At 33.9% G+C, this 25716-nt stretch overlaps 2 protein-coding genes across 2 annotated transcripts; both read right to left on the reverse strand.

The window, feature by feature from the left end:
• Positions 1 to 948: 948 nt before the first annotated feature.
• On the reverse strand, positions 949 to 3077 carry LOC111997250 (ATP synthase subunit epsilon, mitochondrial). Its single transcript, XM_024029325.2, has 2 exons — positions 2802 to 3077; positions 949 to 1246 (listed from the first exon to the last, which is right to left on the reverse strand). Exons 1-2 carry the CDS (start codon positions 2983 to 2985, stop codon positions 1218 to 1220), a joined length of 213 nt encoding a protein of 70 aa, XP_023885093.2. The 5' UTR covers positions 2986 to 3077; the 3' UTR covers positions 949 to 1217.
• A 20412-nt stretch (positions 3078 to 23489) lies between these two features.
• On the reverse strand, positions 23490 to 25468 carry LOC111997251 (ATP synthase subunit epsilon, mitochondrial-like). The gene is made up of 2 exons (XM_024029326.2): positions 25148 to 25468; positions 23490 to 23760 (listed from the first exon to the last, which is right to left on the reverse strand). Exons 1-2 carry the CDS (start codon positions 25332 to 25334, stop codon positions 23732 to 23734), a joined length of 216 nt encoding a protein of 71 aa, XP_023885094.1. The 5' UTR covers positions 25335 to 25468; the 3' UTR covers positions 23490 to 23731.
• Between the last annotated feature and the right edge of the window lie 248 nt (positions 25469 to 25716).

Here is a 25716-nt window from a genome sequence, read left to right on the forward strand (position 1 = left end):
TGGCTTTAATGGTGGGGACAAAGGTGGTTTGGGTAGGCTAGTGGTGGAGACAGAGGATGGTTTGGGGTGACCAGAGGTGGAGGGAGAAGAAGGTCTAGGGTGACTGGTTGGAGCTGGGCTTCTAGGTTACAGCTTACATAGAGAGAGAGAGAGAGAGAGAGAGAGAGAGAGAGAATAGGTATAGGTTTTTAAGTTTTTACTTTTATTTTTTTATTTTTTTTATGTGTGTTGTAATTAACTAGGATTAGTTGGGTTCAATTTACTTAAGTAATAATGTGCAATGCAAGTGCCATTTTTTACACTTGTCAGTTTATTAGAGTAGTTTGTAATCTTAGGCTACAACTGTTTTTTAGCTAAACTTTGTCCTTATTGCAAATTTGATGAATAGTTCAGGAATGATGTAACAGCCTAGATTGCACTCATGGTGGACATACTGATTTAACCCAACTTCACTAAATGTACCTTTTTTTTTTTTTTTGTTAGAATCCAATAAATGGGCTTTGGATGGATTTGATGTATTTTCTGATTTTTTAGAATATATCAAATCTATATGTTTTAAGTTATAATTGAAAACACCTAGCTACACATGATTAATGGATAACTTTGGCTATTTAATAAGTATGCTTAGTAGTTTTACAAAAATAATTAGGTTTTATGTTTTTTCTTATAGAGATAAGTATTTATATTGTCTTGTTCGCCTTTCACGCATTAAACATCATGTTTTTATATATTAGATTATCTACTTGTTTTACTGGAAGCTTATCTTCAATGTTCATCTTTATCCACTTTATTTACTGGATTGTGATTCACATTTTTAGGGTGTTGTGACTTTTGCTTCAATTGATGAAATCTGAAGGTTGGTGCAAGAGCTAGACTCTGAGAGGATAGTTGCATAAATCACTACCTATCACAAAGGATAACCTCCTAGAGGATAGGTTCCTCAGGAAGTTGAACAAATTTTAAGTGTTGGAATACAAGCAGAAAGATGATCATTTCTCTACATGGAATGTCCAGGGTAGATGATATTATTATACACTGAAACAAAGAAATCACTTAAAAAGTAGGGAGCATTTAGATTTCCATTAGAAAGATAAGTAAATTATTGCATTAGACTAATGCAAGTTACGTTATTACAAAAGCAGTAAAATGCTAAAACCAAAATGGTCCAAGTATAACCCAATCCACAAACCCCACGACAGTAGAACCCAATCCAGAAATCAGTCTTCTGGTGTGTCCGAACGGAGGGCTGATAAGAAGAAGATAAGAATGTTTTATCAGAAATTTTAGCAGAACAGGCCAGGGCAGCATATAAATTAATATCAAGAATTTAAATGGGATCAAATGTGAAGTCACTGGAGCAAAAGATTGGCGTTAAACAACAAATATGCCATTGACAAGATGCCGCCTCGACTGAAAGAAAGAAGGCTTAGAAGTTGCGCATACTTTCCAAATTTACCTTGATCCTCCTAAGTGTGCTAATGTACATATTTACACCAAAATCAAAAACTTGGAAAACTTGTTCTAAAAAAGGAAGAAATTAACCAGCCAACCATGTTAGTCATCAGGCAATCCAATTCCTATCCCTGTCAACATTTTCAAATGCGTAACAAGGAAAGCACCATTTATCAGCTCAAACTTAAAAATTGTTACTGTCACCTTCAAGAGAAGACAACATGCTTTCAAATAACATGAAAGATAACATTATTCAGATATTTCCTCCTCACTAACTGCACCCTTAAATTATCCCCAGCTTTGGAGTTGGTCTAATTTATCATGAATTAGTAGTGGATGAAAGAAAACAATTCATAATTCGCGGTATATAAGCAAAAGAAAGCAATTACATAAGTACATCTAGACCAGCTCAAGATAAAGCTTTAGTTTCAAATTTTGGATTCTTTTGCCAACTTTTTTTTGTACACCTCTAAAAATCTTGTTCTTAGTTCTTACCTATCCTATTTATTTACCTAACCCAAATACTGTTGGGCTAAGTGAATTTAAACGCTGAAGTTTAAAGCCCCGCTTTTAGTTCCTAATATACCGAAATTGATTGATTTTAGTCCAAAAAAAACTTAGGCGGCGTTTGATTCGCTATGATGTACCCTTGAAGTGATGAATATTACGATGAGGTGACATTAAGGTTTTTGATTTATTTTATTTTTTCTAATGTTACTATAATTTAAAATTATAAAATATCTCACGTCATTTTAATCTCATCAACTTCCTAAACAATTTAATGTGTTATTCTTGTATTAAGATTACATTAATTTAAAATTACAATAATGTAATATTATGGCATAATGTAACTTCCGGCAAACAATAAATCACGGCATAGCAAACAATACGCCACCTTAAAGCAATCCTTTACCATGGATTTATAATGTATATTAGGTTTTAGTTTGGCCAAGATATCCAAGGGACTAGACGCTGTCATTTTAAACTCTAAAATTTAGCTCATGACCGATTTTAATTCCTGAAGTTTAGAGTGATCCCATTTGTCGCTAATAAACTTCAAAGTGACCACATTTAGTCCCTAAAATACTTAAATTGATCAAAATCTAAACTTTAGCTCATGACCCATTTTAATTCCGCAATTTTACTAATAAAATCAATCACTTTAAAACTAAAATCACCCATGTGCTAAACGTTAGGGACCACTAAAACCAACAATGAAATCAAAATTGAAATCATACTCTCATTTCCCTCAATAACACGCGGTTGAAAGTTATGAAACAAGATCAGATCTGAAGTGAAAATAAGAGATTAGATTAATAAATAAAGAGATGGGTGAGAGAGAATCTTACTGGGCTTCTGGGGCTTGCCATCGGTCCACTTGGAGATAGAGAAATAAACTTTCTCTCTCTCGAGTGCTTCACTCTTGTGTGGCTTTTTTAAGCATTTTCTAACTAGATTCGCGCATATATTAGAATACGTTATATATGTCATTCCGGAAGCTCTCCAGAATGATACTGCTGATGTTGACGCCATTGTTTTGTTGCTCTCTTCTTCTTCTTCTTCTTCTTCTTCTCTCTCAACTTACTCTTTTGTTTGTCTTTGGTTTCTAAACCAACACAGACAGTGTAATATATAAGCTAAAAAGTGAGCTACGTTGTTTGGGCTTGACTAAGGTTATATTTGAAACCCACGTAAAAAGGCAAAGGATCTAGCCCACCAGATTCTGTGATGGCCCCCAATATTGTGTTTTTCTTTTTGGTAGTGATGGGCCTAATTTATTAATCTTTCAAATGCCATGGAGTTTTTATTTATTTATTTTCCTTATTTTATAAATAGCAAAAGTTAGCTATGGAGTTGTTTATAGGATCACAATCTTTACCATTTTATTTACCACGACTATCCAGACTATGATAGTTTGTTTGTCAATCTATCACTTTCATATGAATTTGTCATTTTTTCTTCACTGTCTATAGTGATTGACTTATTTCATCATTAAAAACTCAAAAAAAAAAAAAAAAAAAAAAAAAAAAAAAAATTTTTTTTTTTTTTTTTTTTTTTTGCCATTGAGTCTTTTGATATTTTTGAGTTATTTTCTATAACATTGGCATTGATACCAAATCCTTTCCAAATTGAAAACTTGATTAAATCACTAATGAGATGTTTAGTACGGAGGAATTCACATTACTCTAGGCATTTAGATTCCTGAGAATGTGATGCCTTGCTATTTGGATGTTTAAGAATGTAACTATTTTTACGTTTGGTTTAATTGGGAATCTAATAAGATTCTTAGGAACGTGAAATTATAATGTTTGGTATATTATTAGGTATCTTAATGGAATTATTTATTTCTCACATTCTATTCTTAGATTTGTAAATTCAATATAAATCTTTTTAAAATAATAATAATAATAATCTTCCTCTAAATAAATAGTAAAAACAAAATATAAACTATAAATTATGACAAATTCGTTAAAAGTATAGTATAAAAGAAGAAAATATGAATATATCAACAGAGTTGTCTATCTTGTTTATGTTGTTTTGTCGAGAAGAGATAATGTTGTTTTGGCAAGAAGAGATAAAGACAAAGGAAAAGATATTGATGATTTTTTTTAATATTTTATCTCAATTGCTTAAATGATAAGGAAAAAAAATGTTAAAATTGTCAATTTATAAAAAATACAATTTCCTTTAAGTTTGGAAATCTGAACACCCACCTGTTTTAAAGGGAATCCACATTTATACTGAAATGGGCTTAAAGGGGAAATCCAAATTCTCCTGGCATCTGATTCCCTATTGAGATTTGCAACTAAACATGAGAATCTTTAAACATTCCAAAGAATCTTAAAACATTATCCCGTATCAAACGCCGCATAAATCTCTTTCCAATTTGGAAACTTGACCAAATCTCAATATTTATGATACTATTATCACTTGTCAAATTTTATTCAAGTTCAAATTTAACTTTTAAGAGAAAATCTTTTGGCATTAAATTCATTAATGATAATGACTCAACCATTTAAGAAATATAATTTGAATTTTCTATCTTTAATCTCAAAAAAGGAAATGTAATCTGAATTTATTCCACCCTCTTGATTTATTTCCTTCCAAAGCGAAGTTTAAATTCAAAACGGAATTTAAATTTGGAATCAAAGTTTGGAAACTTCAATTTTGAAAGATATTTTCCATCGTACTAATCTCAAAGTCATAAAGATTATTATCTAATAAAAAAAAAAAAAGAGAAAATATAAAAAAGGACTTATTTTAATAAAAATAAATGGAGAAAATAAAAAGAGACTCTATTGTTGGTAAGCCTAATGTTCTCTCTCTCTCTCACACTGACTTTATTCACTTGTGTTTAGCGTATTTGTAAAGATGTGTGCATTAAAATATTTGCAACAAGTTTTTGTTGCATGGGATACTCTTCACACATAAATGGTATACTTTAACTTGTTGTGGAACCCAATAATTAAGAAGGTACTTTCACTTTACGAGCCATCAAGCCATTCCATGCTTTATTTCTAATACATGCAGAAGTGTTAAATAATAAGCATATTTCTTTGGCAATAACTGCTGCTTCCCATCGTACAAAATTATTTGACTAATTAATATCATCATAAGCATATTTCTTTGGCATTCCCTAATGCTTCCATTGTAGAAATTTGTTTAATTTTGTCAATTCCGAACTGCTTTTTTGTCTTTATTAAGAAGCTTCCTCAACTTGTTATATATCTTCTTTTTCTCTCTTTATAATTATTTTGTTTTAAAACTCATATAATTGTAAGCCTACCAGTCTCTGTTGCTTAAATTTGTATGTACTGGCCTAATTACAAGATTTAATGGACTAATAGGCATATGATCATCCACTAAAATATAGAATTCTTGCTATTAAGCATATATACTAAGATTTTAAAGAATTTAATTACATGCTACATTATCATATTCATTAATTTGTCTGCTTAGCATGTGAGAGTTAGGACCATCCCATTAATTATTAGGATACCTACCACCTTTGTTATTTGGAAGGCAATGAGTCAGGTTTAGGATGAAGTGTTTTTGAGATGACAGATACAATAAATATATTTAAGTGGTGAAGGAAAATTCAAATCCTAAATGTTTAGAAACGTTAAAATGTTATTTGTGATTTTTATTTCTGTTATACTACTTGGGCCTGGCAAAGTATGGATCTTGTTCCTATTTAATTGTGATTATCGACATTATTTTATTTCTATAAAGGAGAATAATTATTTTAACTAGTACTAATTATAAAAATGATATGTAAATAAAAATAAATAATTTAATTGAAATTAAAATACAGTATATAGTAAAAATGAGAGAATAAAAATCACATTTAAGTTATGTGGCCAATAATGAAACTGATTTTTAAATTTCCTTATACGTTATGTTAATTTTTTATAAAACTTTTTTTCATATAATTATTTAACTTACACCAAGTTATGTAATATATATACACGTATGAACATGTTCGGATACCATGATATATTAGCAATTGTCCTAAGGTTTAGGCTTATAGAAAAGAATGACTCACTTAAACTAATAGTTTAAAATGTCTAAATAATAAATGCAGAATCCTCTCTCATCCTTAAAATCTAAAATTTTCTATTAATGAATTCTCACCTTTTATAGGAATAAAATTTTGCGTGCATTAGCATTTTTCCAACTATTGAGAAAAGTTAATGTCAACAAAAAAAATCTAACAATATTTTCGCACTAAGCTTGTTTTGAGTTGGGTTCAAATCACAAAGGAGAAATGATATGTTACAATATTTTTACAACAAATCCTAAGTGGCAGGTTGTCACTGGTTATTATTGTGGGAGCAAAAAAGTAATCTTAGTATTAGTTTCAAATTTGAACCAATAATAACTAACACCTATAATTTGTTGTAAATTGTTGTAGACGTAGCATCTCTCAATCCAAAGTATTCTTACTTTATTTTATTTTCACTTGTGGAGAACTAACATTTGTGAAGATGTTGTGAGAATTCATTGTAATTATGTTAGGGATACCGAATTCCTCACAAACATTTTCACATTCACTTATATAACATACAATAATTCTAGAACCGTATCATTTCTCACAACTATCTTATGTGACTAATCGGTTAAGAAACAATAACGAATTCATGTGAAAGTGAGAAATAACCTATTACAGATTGCCATATAGAATATGTTGGTAAAGATTGTAACCCTAAAAACAACTTCATAGTCCATAGCATTTGAAAGATTATAGATTGACCCATCACTACCAAAAAAAGAAAAGAAAAATACAATATTGGGACTCATCACTACCAAAAAGAAAAACACCATAAGGGGCCTATCACAGAAACTAGTGGGCTGGTCCTTTGCTTTGTTACACGGGATTCAACTATAATCTTAGTCAAGCCCAAACCACGGGAAAATTATTTATATACTTAGAGAGTATACTCCCTCTCTCTCGTAGTGGGTAGGTCCCACCCATCATGCGGCTCACCACTCTGTGAGACAAAAGGAGCATACTCTTAGAGTATTCTATAATCACCCCAAACAATGTATCTCACTTTTCGTGTTGGGTTTAGAGTTTGAGACTTGTTTGGTCATCATTAAAACTAAAAAAAAAAAACAAACAAAAGGGTAAGCTTAGTTCAAAGGGAGAGAGAAGAAGAGAGCAACAATGGCGACTAGCATGTTTGGGATTAATTTATCGCATGTGTTCCTCTCTTTCTTTGTAACTAGAATTTAAATGATTTGTTGTATGAATTGGGATTTGAGAAGATTATTCTTTTAATTTATTTTGAGCTATTCTTTAGTTAGAGTTGGAAGAGTCAATTCACACTTCACAGCCATGGCTTTAACTAATTCTATGGGATGAGGACAGTCAAATCTTAGATGATAATCTTTATGACTTAGTTCTATGGGATAAGGATAGTCAGATCTTAGATAATAATGACTTAATTCTATGGGATGAGGATAGTTAGANATCAGGTTTAGGATGAAGTGTTTTTGAGATGACAGAATACAATAAATATTTTAAGTGGTGAAGGAAAATTCAAATCCTAAATGTTTAGAAACGTTAAAATGTTATTTGTGATTTTTATTTCTGTTATACTACTTGGGCCTTGGCAAAGTATGGATCTTGTTCCTATTTAATTGTGATTATCGACATTATTTTATTTCTATAAAGGAGAATAATTATTTTAACTAGTACTAATTAATAAAAATGATATGTAAAATAAAAATAAATAATTTAATTGAAATTAAAATACAGTATATAGTAAAAATGAGAGAATAAAAATCACATTTAAGTTATGTGGCCAATAATGAAACTGATTTTTAAATTTCCTTATACGTTATGTTAATTTTTTATAAAACTTTTTTTCATATAATTATTTAACTTACACCAAGTTATGTTAATATATATACACGTATGAACATGTTCGGATACCATGATATATTAGCAATTGTCCTAAGGTTTAGGCTTATAGAAAAGAATGACTCACTTAACTAATAGTAGTTAACTAATAGTTTAAAATGCAGAATCCTCTCTCATCCTTAAAATCTAAAATTTTCTATTAATGAATTCTCACCTTTTATAGGAATAAAATTTTGCGTGCATTAGCATTTTTCCAACTTTGAGAAAAGTTAATGTCAACAAAAAAAATCTAACAATATTTTCGCACTAAGCTTGTTTTGAGTTAGGGTTCAAATCCAAAGGAGAAATGATATGTTACAAATTTTTACAACAAATCCTAAGTGGCAGGTTGTTACTGGTTATTATTGTGGGGCAAAAAAGTAATCTTAGTATTAGTTTCAAATTTGAACCAATAATAACTAACTACCTATAATTTGTTGTAAAATTGTTGTAGACGTAGCATCTCTCAATCCAAAGTATTCTTACTTTATTTTATTTTCACTTGTGGAGAACTAACATTTGTGAAGATGTTGTGAGAATTCATTGTAATTATGTTAGGGATACCGAATTCCTCACAAACATTTTCACATGTCACTTATATAACATACAATAATTCTAGAACCGTATCATTTCTCACAACTATCTTATGTGACTAATGGTTAAGAAACAATAACGAATTCATGTGAAAGTGAGAAATAACCTATTACAGATTGCCATATAGAATATGTCTGGTAAAGATTGTAACCCTAAAAACAACTTCATAGTCCATAGCATTTGAAAGATTATAGATTGACCCATCACTACCAAAAAAAGAAAAGAAAAATACAATATTGGGACTCATCACTACCAAAAAGAAAAACACCATAAGGGGCCTATCACAGAAACTAGTGGGCTGGTCCTTTGCTTTGTTACACGGGATTCAACTATAATCTTAGTCAAGCCCAAACCAGGGAAAATTATTTATATACTTAGAGAGTATACTCCCTCTCTCTCGTAGTGGGTAGGTCCCACCCATCATGCGGCTCACCACTCTGTGAGACAAAAGGAGCATACTCTTAGAGTATTCTATAATCACCCCAAACAATGTATCTCACTTTTCGTGTTGGGTTTAGAGTTTGAGACTTGTTTGGTCATCATTAAAACTAAAAAAAAAAAACAAACAAAAGGGTAAGCTTAGTTCAAAGGGAGAGAGAAGAAGAGAGCAACAATGGCGACTAGCATGTTTGGGATTAATTTATCGCATGTGTTCCTCTCTTTCTTTGTAACTAGAATTTAAATGATTTTGTTGTATGAATTGGGATTTGAGAAGATTATTCTTTTAATTTATTTTGAGCTATTCTTTAGTTAGAGTTGGAAGAGTCAATTCACACTTCACAGCCATGGCTTTAACTAATTCTATGGGATGAGGACAGTCAAATCTTAGATGATAATCTTTATGACTTAGTTCTATGGGATAAGGATAGTCAGATCTTAGATAATAATGACTTAATTCTATGGGATGAGGATAGTTAGATCATAAAAATATATAATTTTTGGTTTTTTTTTTTATTGAAAAATAAAATCACCCAAAATTTGATACTTAACGAAGCATTATTAATAGAGACTAATGGAAGTAGAATGTCTTAATTGAATAAATTTGAAATTTAGAGGCCAAAATTGAATAAAATGAAATAAAAAGCCTTAATTGAATTTTGGTCAAAGTTAGTGTACAATTTATAATTTAGCCTTTAATTTTTTATAGAATGCCAGTAAAAGAGTTAAAATTTTAGTTCAACAGTGTAACATTATAAAAAAAATAATAAATTAAGTAGGAAAATGTTAAAAAAAATAAAGAAACATATATAGTATAAATTTTAATTATCAAGTGAGATATAATATAAATGTAGACTATAATTGCAAATTTGCAATGGAAATATTTTTTTTAAAAAAAAATTCTTAAGGAAGGATTCCTAAAGATATATTAAAATTTATTAATACGAGAATTTGAAATTACCGGGTATAAAATTATTTCATATTCATAGTGGCAGATTTTTAAAAGGCTAGCTAAATCATCATTTTAGCAGCGTCAATAAATCTATAATGCATAAAAAAATTTTAATCTAATTATATAATACGAAGTCCAAATATAACCTAGTTTTTGGTTTCTTTAATAATGGATTTTTTTTGGCGATTTAGTGTAAATAACATCTCTAAAAGAATGAAACTACATCATTTTAGAGGTACACTAACAGTACATTTCTGATAGAGACTAAGGAGATGACTAAATTTAATGAAGATAAAACTTTAAAGACTGAATTGGATGTAAGTGAAGTTACAGAATCGAATTGAACTTTAGATAAAGTTATAAGCTTTAATTTGTAATCTAACCTATTCAATATTTTCATATACGAATTTATGGTTACTCATCTATGTATATGGGTATGGTTAACCATCCATCTTTAGAATGAGGAATGATATAGAAGTTAGTCACACAAGTGATGGTATTTTTATTAGGAAGAAGTTTAACTCCCAACTTATTTAAAGCTATTTTCCTCTAATTTATATACTACAAAAAAAGGGGTCTATAGCCGCATTTCCTAGTTTACAAACACGGCTTAAACAGCGCAGCAATAGGTCTATGGCCGCGTTTTTCAAAAACACGGCTAAAGGTCATACTTAAAGCCGCGTTTTTTAACCCTGTAAGCTAATCACACACAACGTACTCCAAAATATAAGAACACAAACCCATTTAAACATAATCACAATATCAGCAACACAATAGCACAAATTCAAGCACAGATCCAAAAAATTCATGTGGCTCTTGCCATGCAATTTTTACGAACTCATTGTTGTAATGCGAATTTGATTTCCCTTTATTTAAATGTTTATTGGTGTACACGCTGCCTGCTTTTCCTTTCTTCTTAGATCTGTATGACTTTAGCTTGAATTGCATGTCGGTCAGTTGCGCCAGTAACAATGATAAGGAGAGAGAACGTACACATGAGCAGCTCTCCTGCGCTTCAAGGGCCGGGTAGGGCCCGGTTCTTTCTTGACTTGGGATATTTTGTAGTTAGCCTCCCTGTAGGCCTGAGTTCGAGGGCCATGCGATGCCCTTGTTCTGTTTGGTATCCAGGTATAGAGAGAGCGAGTAGTTAGTTTCCCCAGAGGTCTGAGTCCGAGGACCATGCAGTGCTTTGGTTCTGTCTAACACTTTCATTTCTCTGTAAGTATCTAGTTTTCCCATAGGTTTGAGTCCGAGGACCGTGCAATACTTGGTTCTGTCTAGTACCCAAGTATAGAGGAGCGAGTAGTTTCCCCATAGGCCTGAGTCTGAGGACCACTCAGTGCCTTGGTTCTGTCTAACGCTTTCATTTCTCTGAAAGTATCTAGTTTCTCCATAGTTTGAGTCCGAGGACCGTGCAATACCTTGGCTCTGTCTAGTACCCAGGTATAGAGGAGCGAGTAGTTAGTTTCCCCATAGGCCTGAGTCCGAGAACCATGCAGTGCCTTGATTCTGTCTAACGCTTTCATTTCTCTATAAGTATCTAGTTTCCCCATAGGTTTGAGTCTGAGGACCGTGCAATACCTTGGTTCTGTCTAGTACCCAGGTATAGAAGAGCGAGTAGTTTCCCCATAGGCCTGAGTCCGAGGACCATGCAGTGCCTTGGTTCTGTCTAACGATTTCATTTCTCTATAAGTATCTAGTTTCCCATAGATTTTGAGTCGAGGACCGTGCAATACCTTGGTTTTGTCTAGTACCCAGGTATAGAGAAGCGAGTAGTTTCCCCATAGGCCTGAGTCCGAGGACCATGCAGTGCCTTGGTTCTGTCTAACGCTTTCATTTCTCTGTAAGTATCTAGTTTCCCATAGGTTTGAGTCCGAGGACCGTGCAATACCTTGGTTCTATTTAGTACCTAGGTATAGAGGAGCGAGTAGTTAGTTTTCCATAGGCCTGAGTCCGAGGACCATGTAGTGCCTTGGTTCTGTCTAACACTTTCATTTCTCTGTAAGTATCTAGTTTCCCCATAGGTTTGAGTTCGAGGACCGTGCAATACCTTAGTTCTGTCTAGTACCCAAGTATAGAGGAGCGAGTCGTTTCCCCATAGGCCTGAGTCCGAGGACCATGCAGTGCCTCGGTTCTGTCTAACGCTTTCATTTCTCTGTAAGTATCTAGTTTTCCCATAGGTTTGAGTCGAGGACTGTGCAATACCTTGGTTCTGTCTAGTACCGAGGTATAGAGGAGCGAGTAGTTTCCCCATAGGCCTGAGTCCGAGGACCATGCAGTGCCTTGGTTCTGTCTAACGCTTTCATTTCACTGTAAGTATCTAGTTTCCCCATAGGTTTGAGTCCGAGGACTGTGCAATACCTTGGTTCTGTCTAGTACCCAGGTATAGAGGAGCGAGTAGTTTCCCCATAAGCTTGAGCCGAGGACCATGCAGTGCCTTGGTTCTGTCTAACGCTTTCATTTCTCTGTAAGTATCTAGTTTCCCCATAGGTTTGAGTCCGAGGATCATGCAATACCTTGGTTCTGTCTAGTACCCAGGTATAGAGGAGCGAGTAGTTTCCCCATAGGCCTGAGTCCGAGGACCATGCAGTGCCTTGGTTTTGTCTAACGCTTTCATTTCTCTGTAAGTATCTAGTTTCCCCATAGGTTTGAGTCCAAGGACCGTGCAATACCTTGGTTCTGTCTAGTACCCAAGTAAAGAGGAGCGAGTAGTTTCCCCATAGGCTTGAGTTCGAGGACCATGCAGTGCCTTGGTTCTATCTAACGCTTTCATTTCTCTGTAAGTATCTAGTTTCCCCATAGGTTTGAGTCGAGGACCATGCAATACCTTGGTTCTGTCTAGTACCCAGGTATAGAGGAGCGAGTAGTTTCCCCATAGGCCTGAGTCGAGGACCATGCAGTGCATTGGTTCTGTCTAACGCTTTCATTTCTCTGTAAGTATCTAGTTTCCCCATAGGTTTGAGTCCGAGAACCGTGCAATACCTTGGTTCTATCTAGTACCCAGGTATAGAGGAGCGAGTAGTTTCCTCATAGGCCTGAGTCCGAGGACCATGCAGTGCCTTGATTCTGTCTAACGCTTTCATTTCGGTAAGTAGGGGTTTGTCTTCGGACCGCTCTACTGGAGATGATTCTTCCTTGAGTTGGATTTTGATCTTACACGTGGCGTTGACCTCGCCTTCAGCTTGAGCCCCCATTTTCTTCACTTATGAAGCGTACCTTGGCCGTTCGTGTTCCGCGCTTGACGTTTCGGCGCGCAAGACGCGCCTTCATTAATGTCCTCGTGAATTAGCATAAATCCAACGGTCTACGGTCCCCTTAGAATTTGGTGACCTCATTATTAGCCCTGCTGGTAACCCTCTTCGAATTCTGCGTGAGTTAATTCTCACCAACCCTCATTCTCTATATAAGGCTTTCCGGGGGGATGGTTTCTCTATACTCCAAGAACTTTCCAACCCAAACAGAAAAAGCACACCCCTTCAGCTCCCCTAGCCCCTTTAATAACCCCGCCGGAATTGCGACCGGAGTTAGTAGATATGGGGCGGCTTTGGGCGGGTGTAAGGACGTCCGTGCCAAGAGCCATTGTGGCCGCAGCCCCACTAGGCTTCCGATGCGGCAGATTCTAGGCGTAACCTCGATGGTGCCATGCATGGTGGCCCGGAGGGATGTCGTTAGAGTATCTAATGTCTCTCCTCGGAGCGCACCCCCGACGGAGGAGGTGTGTGAATTCACGTCATGGCTGGTGCCCGAGCGTTGCCGTCTCTAACGGCCAATGCTCGTGAGGGCTGGAGAGAATCAAGGGAACATCATAAGGGAGGGTGTCCCGGTGTGCCTGCATCTGCTCCTCGCTTTGTTCAAGCTTCGCCACACCAAAAAAGGGGTTGTTGGTGGCCTTGAAACAAGCTGGCCCTCCCCCTTCCCTGCTTTTAGTGTCAAGTTCTCCCATTCTCTTGATGCCAATAAAAGCAAGGGTTGACACTTCCCTCTAGCTAGTTTTAGGGCAGGTCCACCTGGGCCTCTGATTGTAGAACTAGCTGATAGGAATAGTTGTAAAGCACGCCTACCTGAGCCTCTGATTGTAATCTGTAACTTTGCTTTTTATGAAATAATACCAAGCTCTCTTTCTTTGCTGTTGAATCTTTTGTCTCAAACTATTATCTTTCTGCGATTTTTTTTTTTTTTGCATCACCGCTAATCTTTCATAGAACAATTACTTAGAACCGTTGCCTGTTGCGCCAGCCGGCGCGCTAATCCTTCCCACAGATGGTGCCAATTATAGGGTCGGTTTTTGTTGCCTAAGCCCAAACGAGATCGGTTATAGGCCCAACGAACCCAGAACAATGAATTTGTAGAAAGTGGGTGAAGGGTTTAAGCGCTGACCGGCGTTTACGAAGCCATGAACCTCTTTTTTCTTTTATTGAAGAAATACTTGGAACAATTTATAACTGGGGGATGCTCCTCGGCCCATGGCCGATGAGGCTTTTCTTCCTTTCCCCTCCCCATACATTTTGCTTGTACCCCTTATATATTACTCTCTTCCTCCTTCTGTTGATAGTTCATTGGCCTCTTCTCTGGCTGCCTGTCCCATTAGAGGTCGTATCCGTGCTCACGTGGTTCACCCTGATCGATGTAGCCCTGCCCGGGGGTTGCATCCCCATTAATGTGGCCAGAAGGGTTAGGTGAACGTATTAAGTGTTGAGGTGACAACTTGCTCTGGTCTGTCCCCCCTCCCCTACAGTTATCCTTAGTATGCTGAGACGAGGGGATCCTCGGCGTGGATCCAAAAAAGAGTTTTCTCCCCAAATTGGCCTTGGGAGTCATCCTTCCTCGGATTGGGCCATTTGGGCCTGACTTGGAGTGACCGAGGCTGCGCGATTTCCTAGCCCCACAACTGTATTTTAATTTCAATTAAATTATTTATTTTTATTTACATATCATTTTTATTAATTAGTACTAGTTAAAATAATTATTCTCCTTTATAGAAATAAAATAATGTGGATAATCACAATTAAATAGGAACAAGATCCATACTTTGCCAAGGCCCAAGAAGCATAACAGAAATAAAAATCACAAATAACATTTTAACGTTTCTAAACATTTAGGATTTGAATTTTCCTTCACCACTTAATATATATTTATTGTATTCTGTCATCTCAGAAACACTTCATCCTAAACCTGACTCATTGCCTTTCCAAATAACAAAGGTGGTAGGTATTTCCTAATAATTAATGGAATGGTCCTAACTCTCACATGCTAAGCAGACAAATTAATGAATATGATAATGTAGCATGTAATTAAATTTCTTTAAAATCTTAGTTATATATGCTTAACTAGCAAGAATTCTATATTTTAGTGGATGATCATATGCCTATTAGTCCATTAAATTCTTGTATTAGGCCAGTACATACAAAATTTTAAGCAACAGAGGACTGGGTAAGCTTACAAGTATATGAGTTTTAAAACAAAATAATTATAAAAGAGAGAAAAAGAAGATATATAACAAGTTGAGGAAGCTTCTTAATAAAAACAAAAGAAGCAGTTCGGAATTGACAAAATTAAACAAATTTCTACAATGGAAGCATTAGGGAATTGCCAAAGAATATGCTTATGATGATATTAATTAGTCAAATAATTTTGTACGATGGGAAGCAGCTAGTTATTGCCAAAGAATATGCTTATTATTTAACACTTCTGCATGTATTGAAATAAAGCATGGAGAATGGCTTGATGGCTCGTAAAGTGAAAGTACCTTCTTAATTATTGGGTTCCACAACAAGTTAAAGTATACCATGTTATGTTGGTGAAGGGAGTATCCCATTCAACAAAACTTGTTGCAAATATTTTAATGCACACATCTTTACAAATACGCTAAACACAAGTGAATAAAGGTCAGTGTGAGAGGAGAGAGAGAACATTAGGCTTACCAACAATAGAGACTCTTTTTATTTTCTCCATTTATTTTTTATTAAAATAAGTCCTTTTNAAATCAAATATTGCTAGAATATCCACTTCATTCAAAATTTTCAGCATCTCCTCCATTTTCTTACTAACTAAACATAAAATAACAAAAAAAAGAAAAAAACTAGATTTATTTACAAATCAGTGTGCTTGAGATATTGAAGAAAAAACAAAGGAAAAAAAAAAAAGCAGCAGCTCCAAAGAAACAAAGAAAAAAAAAAGTTACCCAGATGTGATGAGGGAAGAAAGAAAATTTTAAAAAAAGAAAAAAAAAAAAGAGTTACCCAGATGTGAGGAAGGAAGGAAAAAAAAAAAAAGAGTTACCCAGACGTGAGGAAGGAAGAAAAAAGAAAGAAAAAAAAAAAAAAAAAAAGAACCTGAAGAGTTACGGTGGAGTGAGCGAAGAATGAAGAAGAAAAAAGAAGAGAAAATTTATTTTTTATTAAAATAAGTCCTTTTTTTTATATTTTCTTTTTTTTTTATTATAAAAATATATAGTTTTTGGTTTTTTTTACTGAAAAATAAAATCACCCAAAATTTAATACTTAACGAAGCATTATTAATAGAGACTAATGGAAGTAGAATGTCTTAACTGAATAAATTTGAAATTTAGAGGCCTAAATTGAATAAAATGAAATAAAAAGCCTTAATTGAATTTTGGTCAAAGTTAGTGTACAATTTATAATTTAGCCTTTAATTTGTTATAGAATGCCAGTGAAAGAGTTAAAATTTTAGTTCAACAGTGTAACATTATAAAAAAAAATAATAAATTAAGTAGGAAAATGTTAAAAAAAATAAAGAAACATATATAGTATAAATTTTAATTATCAAGTGAGATATAATATAAATGTAGACTATAATTGCAAATTTGCAATGGAAATTTTTTTTTTAAAAAAAATTCTTAAGGAAGGATTCCTAAAGATATATTAAAATTTATTAATACGAGAATTTGAAATTACTGGGTATAAAATTATTTCGTATTCATAGTGGCAGATTTTTAAAAGGCTAGCTAAATCATCATTTTAGCAGCGTCAATAAATCTATAATGCATAAAAAAAATTTAATCTAATTATATAATACTAAGTCCAAATATAACCTAGTTTTTGGTTTCTTTAATAATGGATTTTTTTTGGCGATTTAGTGTAAATAACATCTCTAAAACAATGAAACTACATCATTTTAGAGGTACACTAACAGTACATTTCTGATAGAGACTAAGGAGATGACTAAATTTAATGAAGATAAAACTTTAAAGACTGAATTGGATGTAAGTGAAGTTACAGAATCGAATTGAACTTTAGATAAAGTTATAAGCTTTAATTTGTAATCTAACCTATTCAATATTTTCATATACAAATTTATGGTTACTCATCTATGTTTATGGGTATGGTTAACCATCCATCTTTAGAATGAGGAATGATATAGAAGTTAGTCACACAAGTGATGGTATTTTTATTAGGAAGAAGTTTAACTCCCAACTTATTTAAAGCTATTTTCCTCTAATTTATATACTACAAAAAAAGGGGTCTATAGCCACGTTTCCTAGTTTACAAACACGGCTTAGACAGCGCAGCAATAGGTCTATGGCCGCGTTTTTCAAAAACATAGCTAAAGGTCATACCTAAAGCCGCGTTTTTTAACCCTGTAAGCTAATCACACACAACGTACTCCAAAATATAAGAACACAAACCCATTTAAACATAATCACAATATCAGCAACACAATAGCACAAATTCAAGCAAAAAAAAAAAAAAAAAAAAAGAACCTGAAGAGTTACGGTGGAGTGAGCGAAGAATGAAGAAAGAAAAAAGAAAGAAGGAGAAATAAAAGAAATGAAGAAAGTGAGGGCAGGTGTGAAAGGGAGGGCATGTGGGTGTTACATATAGCGGCGTTTTTAAAAACGCGACTATAGGTCACACTTTAGTGACATATTTATACGTCACTAAGGGTAACCTATAACCGCATTTTTAAACACAGCTATAGCCGCGTTTTAGGTCCTTTAAAAAATTATTCAACTGGGCCTATAACTGCGTTTTATAATGCAGCTAATGGTCAGCTATAGCCGTGTTTTTGAAAAACGCAGCTATAGGTCCACTTTTAAAAAAATTATTCATCTGAACCTATAGCCGCGTTTTTTGTAAACGCAGCTATAATGACTTTTATATGTGGTTTTAGACATATGACTTTTTAATGAGTTACGTGACTTGTATAAATAATACATACATATAATGTTGTATATAGTCATGTAGTAGGTTGCGGGAGTTAGATTTAAACTAATTCGAGCCACACATTGTCATTTTTGTTAGTTATTGTTGTTAGTGTAGCAATTACTTGGATAAAAACTATTTTTTTATTCTGATCTAGGACATCGTGTTAACCAGCCCAAGATATAAACACTAAATACAAAGTTTGTAGATAATTGGAAGCATTGATATGTAGATTATGAAAACACAATAATGAAGCAAACTTTTTTAGTTCAGAAATTGTGTTAACTCCCATGTAACTGACACAAGGGGGAGAATTTTTTATTTTATTTTATTTTATTAATTTTATGCTATAAGTTATTTTTTCTTGGTCTCAATACTATCATCTATAACTACAAATACATGGTAGTTTTTAGTTTGTCGATCGCTATTTAGGTTGGGGTATGGATATCAATTCTTTTTTGTGTAGGATTTTAGTTTGCATGGATGGATCACTCCTCAAACCCCAAAGTGGCATCGATGCAAAACAAAGTGTACATTGAAATTGCAGAAGGTAACGAGAATCTTCAGTTTTTCTTCAAAATAAAAAATGCATTGAAAGTTAGTCTTGTAAGAGCTAATATATTTGTCTAAATTATAACTAAAATGTAGTTACTACAGTTCTTATTTTGAAATTTTTAATAATTTTTTATAAAATAAGATAAACATATACGTAAACATGTATGTACCTAAACATAAGTTCTTAAAACAAAGAAATCGATAAGAATTTTTTGAATCCAATTATATAATTCTAAATCCAAATTTAACCTAAAACAAAGAGTGTTGTACTTTTTAAAATAGAATTTAGAAGAATAAATTTTTTTTCAAACAAATAATTGGACACATTGGAAAGGGAGGAAATCTTTAATTAATATAGAAGTTGGGTGTTTTCGATGGATCTAAAGGGCTAGCTACTGATTGAAGTGCCGTGTGTGTGGCTACTAAATCAATGCATTCACTCATTCACTTCCATTTGAAGTATTACATTTTAACATAATCGAGTTCATTTATTCTTTTAAATTTAAATTAAATGTCTTGTCAAAGAAGTTAACTGTGATTATCATGGATATGGATTATATACAATAGCACCCTTAATTAATTGGAAATTTGATGAATGGTTGAGGAAATGATGTAATAGCCTAAATTGTACTCATGGTGGACATATTGATTTAACCCAACTTCAATAAATGGATTTGTTTTTTTAGAATCCAATAAATGGACTTAGGATGGGTTTGATTTATGGGAAATGCTAGCAAATGCCCTAAAGGTATTGGTTAACAATCCATTTAAAGAAATTTTTTATGAGAAAAAGAAATAAAGCAATTAGGGGATGTTTGGTACATGCGCTTAAAAACTAAAAACATGTGTTTGAAAACATATGTGGAAATAAGTGTGGGTGAAAAAGTGTGAAAATACGTGTAATGTTGTTTAAAAACTGAAAACATGTGTTTGAGTGGGCCGGTGTACAAAAGATGTTTTGACCATTTTTTTCATTTTCCATAAAAGTGGTGTTAAAACTTTCTTAAAATGGATTGTTAACCAATGCCCTAAGGGCATTCTTTAGCATGATCCTTTAGAATATATCAAATCTAAATGTTTAAAGTTATCATGGAAAACACCTTGTTACATATGATTAATGGATAACTTTGGCTATTTAATAAGTATGCTTAGTAGTTTTACAAATATAATAAGCTTTTATTTATTTTTCCCTTAGAGATAATCTTTTATATTGTCTTGTTTGCCTTTTATGCATTAAACATCATGTTTTATTCTTCTCCCAAAAAAAAAAAAAAAAAAAAATCATGTTTTATATATTCTATTATATACAGGTTATACTGGAAGAATACCTTCTATGTTCATCTTTATTTATTGGGTTGTGTTTCACATTTTTAGGGTGTTGTGAATTTTGGTACAACTGATGAAATCTAAAAGTTGGTGCAAGAGCCATACTTGCTATATGGATATAGACACTCAATTTTGCACCCATGATTTAATCGAGGAGAATGACTTGAATGACCAATCCACGTACCCCAAAAATCATGATTGCGTTACATGTATCAATTTGTTTTCGTGTTACATGCATCAATTCATCGATTGCATATCATAGAAATGATCTTGAGGTTCTAACGATTGTAATGGTGTCTCCGGTTTCCAAATCGAACTATCGATCGAAAGGTATCGCATGATCAAGTTTGCATGGTCAACATGCATTGTATCTAGATAGAGTCAACCACACATGATTAATTTAAATTAATTCTGATTGGTTAAAAAATTAAAATTAATTAAATAATTATGTGATTGGTTGATAATTAGTGTCTAAAATAGGGATGCATGCATAGGAATAAAAGGGATAATTGGTGTAGGTGCCTTTTTTACCGTGTTGGGCTGGGCTGCCCCTTTGTGGTTGTAGGCCCAAGTGTTCTAGGTTGCGAGAGTCGAGACCGGTCCAACTGGAACTCAACTTGGCCGGGTTGTGCACAAACTAGGTCTCGTCTGCCAGGAGAGTGCTTGCAGCAGGCAAAGCTGTTTCAGAGGAGCTTGCGGCAGGCAGACATAATTGATAAAAAAACAGAGCAATGTATTCTGGAATAACCAGATAGTTCTTTTAATAGTGAATTACCAAATGATCCATAATCACAATAATATGAACAATTTTAACAAATAAAACAGTAAGGGCAAATGGTAATAAAGATTAATCAACAAATAAAGGAAATAAGCCCAGTTCGGTCCGCATGAGTAAGGTCAGGGAGGAAGAACGCCTCTTCTCAACACGATTAACCTCCGAGGAAAAGAATTCTTGCTATGGAAATTAATGGGTTTGAGGGAGGCAGACTTAAATGGACAATGCCCAGGACGACTATATAAGAGAGCAGGGATTTGAGAGGGAGAGAAGGGAAGGGATCTATCGGTGCATGCCACTAACACTTGCTCTTTTCTCTTTGTCTTTCTCTCTTTTCTAGTCTTTCTTTAGTGATTTCCACAATTGTCGTTTTAGTATTGTGCTCCCCTGTTTTTCTAAGTATGTTACAGAGTCTTTTTCTTTACGTTGTGTTGTATTGCTCTCTTCCTTTTTGTTGTTGTTCATATACACGGCAAAGGCTTCCTTCTTATAGTGCCTGCCATGACCGAATTTTACTATTCTACCCCCTAACCACCTTTGTTTGGTCTGGGCGTACTTGCCGACCATCACTGTTCCGTCTGCGAGTTCCTCTATTATAGACAAAGACAACTTTTTTGTCTGTTAGTCTGCCGTGGCACCTCTTCCTGCCGCGGTTATGTTTCTCTCTCTCTATCCCTCATGGCATGTACTTATTGGTTCCAACTTAACCTTGCCTCTTTTGGGTGGTATGTCATCCCAGCAGGACGTATCCCCCAAAAGAGCTTGAGCAGGAACCTCAAAACAGGTCTTCCTCTCTCCCCACCTCCAAACCATGCCCTCTTACCTCTGACCCACGACCCAACTATGCCTGTATTGGCTGGGTACAGGCTGGTGGTGCCTGGGCCTTACGCGTGCATATGTCTAAAATCTGCCTGCTGTTCATGCATCTGCCGTGGACTAAAGACTTTACTGGTATTGCCTGTTGTCCGTTTCTGGCTTTTCATGAGCTGCTACTTTGATTTCCCGCTCCCATAGGATCTAGGCTTTACCGAGTACTGGGCTTTGCGTTCTCTTCAACCCAATTCTTTAATTGTCTTAGCTTCCTACCGCGTTACTCAGCCTTTCCTGTCGCGGCGATTTGTTCCTGCTGGGCCTCTTTTCAGGCCTGCCGTTCCTTTCTTTCCCCTAGTGGCTTAATATGGCCACTAGTGTTCTCACTTATGAGCTCCAGTGTCCCTTTTTTTTCACTTGGGCCTTTCCGGCCCATTTACTTCCTTCAGACTTCCTTAGTCCATTTACTAGCTCTGCATCCCATGGACTTTTACTAACTTAATTGGGCTTCCTTGGCCCAATTTTCTTATTCTCATCCTTCGGGTTTATGGGCTTGTCATTATCCCCTATTTTCTTTGTTTACATTGCTTCGGGCCTATCGCGACCCATTCTCACTTTTCCATACCACATACTGCCCATGGGTGCTGTTTACTCTCTTTCCGGGCCTTTTAGGCCCACTTACTTCCTCAAGACCCATTCATTTATATTAAGGGCTTGTGATCCATTATTCCAATAAATGAACTTGGTATGGATTTGATGTATTTTTATTTTTATTTTTAGAATATATCAAATCTATATGTTTTATGTTATAATGGAAAACACCTTGCTACACACGATTAATGGATGACTTTGGCTATTTAATAAGTATGCTTGGTAGTCTTACAAAACTAATTAGGTTTTACGTTTTTTTCTTCTAGAGATAAGTTTTTGTATTGTCTTGTTTGCCTTTTATGCATTAAACATCATGTTTTATATAGGACAAAATTTAGCTACAAAATTGGTTGTAACTTCAAGTTACAAATTCATTTAGTATCTTTTTATTAGAGATGAATTATGACAAATCCAACATTGGATTACATCTTCTTTTTATATCTTCCATGTTTGCAAAATTTCAAGAAAATTAAAGAATAATAGCTATGTCATCAATAAATATTTAAATTGCAAGTTTTTGTAATTTTAAATTATAGATAAAAATAAGTTTATAGATTATATAATAAATAATATCCAATTCATACAAAATTTGACATATGTATTAAGAGAATAAAGAACATGCAATTCAATGGTTAGATTTTCAAAATATGCAGTAATATTATTTTATTAAATGAATTTGTAGCCAAAAATTACAACTAATTTTGTAGCTAAATTTTATCATTTTATATATTAGATTATCTACTTGTTTTACTAAAAGCATATCTTCCATGTTAAAACAAGAAGCATAGGGCCTATTTGGTTAGTTGAGAAAAAACATTGTTTTTTGTTTTCATTTTCAATTTTTAGCGGGTCACACCACTAAAAAACTGGTTTGGTTTTAACATTTGGATTCAATTTTCATTTTCCGTATCCTAAAAGTTGGATTTAAATACAAAAAATGAACACAACTTTTTAGTGTTTTTGTTTTCTATAAATTCTAATACAATTACATATTCATAAATATTGTGAAAACAAAAGTTTTTTTTTTTTAGTGATGTGATGTGTGTGAATGAAAAAAGTTACTTTAAAAAAAAAATAGAAAACAATGACCAGACTCAGGAATGATGTATTCTATACTCAAATTATGTATTCAAAACAACTTACCAAATATTACCAAATGTGAAAATAAGTGCTTTTCGAAAAGTGGATACACCACTTTTTGAAACCATACTGGCCCTATCTTCCATGTTCAACTTTATCCACTTTATTTACTGGATTGTGTTTCACAAATTTAGGGTGTTGTGACTTTTGCTTCAATTGATGAAATCTAAAGGTTGGTGCGAGAGCTAGGCTTGCTAAAGGTTGGTGCAAGAGCTAGACTTTGATAGATAGTTGCACAAATCACTATCTATCACAGAGGATGACTCCTAGAGGATAGGTTCCTCTCTGCCTTCCAAGAAGAAAAATGAGATATAAGTTGAAAAAGTTAGAAGTGTCCGAATACAAGCGTTGCAGCACAAGCATAGGATGATCATTTCTCTTCATGGAATGTCCATGGTAGATAATATTATTAAACACTGAAACCAAGAAATCACTTAAAAAGTAGGGAGCGTCCCATTTAGATTTCCAAATCAGTCTTCTGGCGTGTCCGAACGCAGGGCTGATAAGAAGAAGATAAGAATGTTTTATCAGAAAATTTAGCAGAACAGAGCAGCATATAAATTAATATCAAGAATTTAAATGGGGTCAAATGTTAAGTCACTGGAGCAAATGCTTGGCGTTAAACAGCCAATGTGCCATTTACGAGATGCCGCCTCGATTGAAAGAAACAAGGCTTAGATGTTGCAAATACTTATCAAATTTACTTTGATCCTCCTAGGTGTGCTAATGTACACATTTACACCAAAATCAAAAACTTGGAAAAACATGTTCTAAAAAAGAAAGAAATTAACCAGCCAACCGCGTTCAGTCATCACTCATCAGGCAATACTATCCCTATCAACATTTTCAAATGCATAACAAGGAAAGCACCATTTATCAGCTCAAACTTGAATATTGTTACTGTCACCTTCAAGAGAAGATAACATGCTTTCAAATAATTTTCCCTGCCCACAAACTAAAACTAGAGAGCTTAACATGAAATATACCATTATTCAGATAATTCCTCCGCACTAACTGCACCCTTAAATTATCCCCAGCTTTGGAATTGGTCTAAAGTAGTAGTGGATGAAAGAAAACAACTCATAATTCGCTGCATATAAGCAAAAGAAAGCAATTAAATAAGTACATCTAGACCAGCTCAAGATAAAACTTTGGTTTTAAATTTTGGATTCTTTTGTCAACTTTATTACCTACACCTCAAAAAATCTTGTTCTCACCTAACCTAAATATTTACCCAACCCAAATACTGTTGGGCTAAGTGAATTTAAACCCTAAAGTTTACGGTGACCGCTTTTAGTCCCTAAAATACCAAAATTGATCAATTTTAGTCCCAAACAAACTTAAAGCAATCCCTTTAGCATGGATTGATAATGTATATTAGGTTTTAGTTTGGCCAAGATATCCAAGGGACTAAAAGCTGTCATTTTAAACTCTAAAATTTAGGTCATGACCGATTTTAATTTATGAAATTTAAAATGATCCTTTTTAGTCCCTAACAATCTTAAACTAATGCTTTTCTTATTATCAATTTTTAGTTTGACTACATTATCTAAAGAGACTAAAAATAAACAACAAAATATACATCAAAACCTCATTTCCATCAATAATACAAGAAATCAAAATCTTCATCAAATACTCATGTGCTAAATGTTAAATCAAACCCCTAAAAATAACAACAAAATCATTTTAAAGAACCAAACAGAGCCCTTTAGAATTAAATACGATATTCAATATCTACATCAAACCCTCATTTCCATCAATAATACACAGCTTAATGTTATGAAATAGATTGAATATATAAACTATATAGATTAGATTAAGGAAAAAGGAAAAAAAAAAAAAAAAGAGAGAGAGAGAGAGAGATGGGTGAGAGAGAAAAATCTTACTGGGTTTCTGGGGCTTGCCATTGGTCCACTTGGATCGAGAGAAATGGACCTTCCCCCGAGTGAGCACTTCACTCTTGTGTGGCTCCTTTAAGCAATTTCTCAAAAGATTAGCGCATACGTTTGAGTATGCGACATATGTGATACCAGCTGATCTCCAAAACGGGACTGCTGCTGAGGTTGATGCCATTGTTTCTCAAACTCTAAACCCAACACTGACAGTGTAATATATAAGCTAAAAAGTGAGCTACGTTGTTATAGATGAAATCCACGTAACAAGGCAAAGGGTCTAGCCCACCAGATTCTTTTTGGTAGTGATGGGTCTAATTTATTAATCTTTCAAATGAAATGGAATTTTATTTTTTCTTTAGTAGCAAAAGGTAGCTATGGAGGGGAAATTATTGTGTACTCTCAGAGTATCATAAATTCGTACTCCTTCCTCTCATATAAATAGTGGGTCACACTAATTCAATTCATGGTAGAACTCACCATTCATATGAGAGAATGGAGTACGCATTTATGATATTCCGGGAGTACCTAATAATTTTCCGCTATGAAGTTGTTTCTAGTAT

Source organism: Quercus suber, unplaced genomic scaffold (assembly GCF_002906115.3).
Source record: "Quercus suber isolate HL8 unplaced genomic scaffold, Cork oak 2.0 scaffold_34, whole genome shotgun sequence".
Classification (NCBI taxonomy): domain Eukaryota; kingdom Viridiplantae; phylum Streptophyta; class Magnoliopsida; order Fagales; family Fagaceae; genus Quercus; species Quercus suber.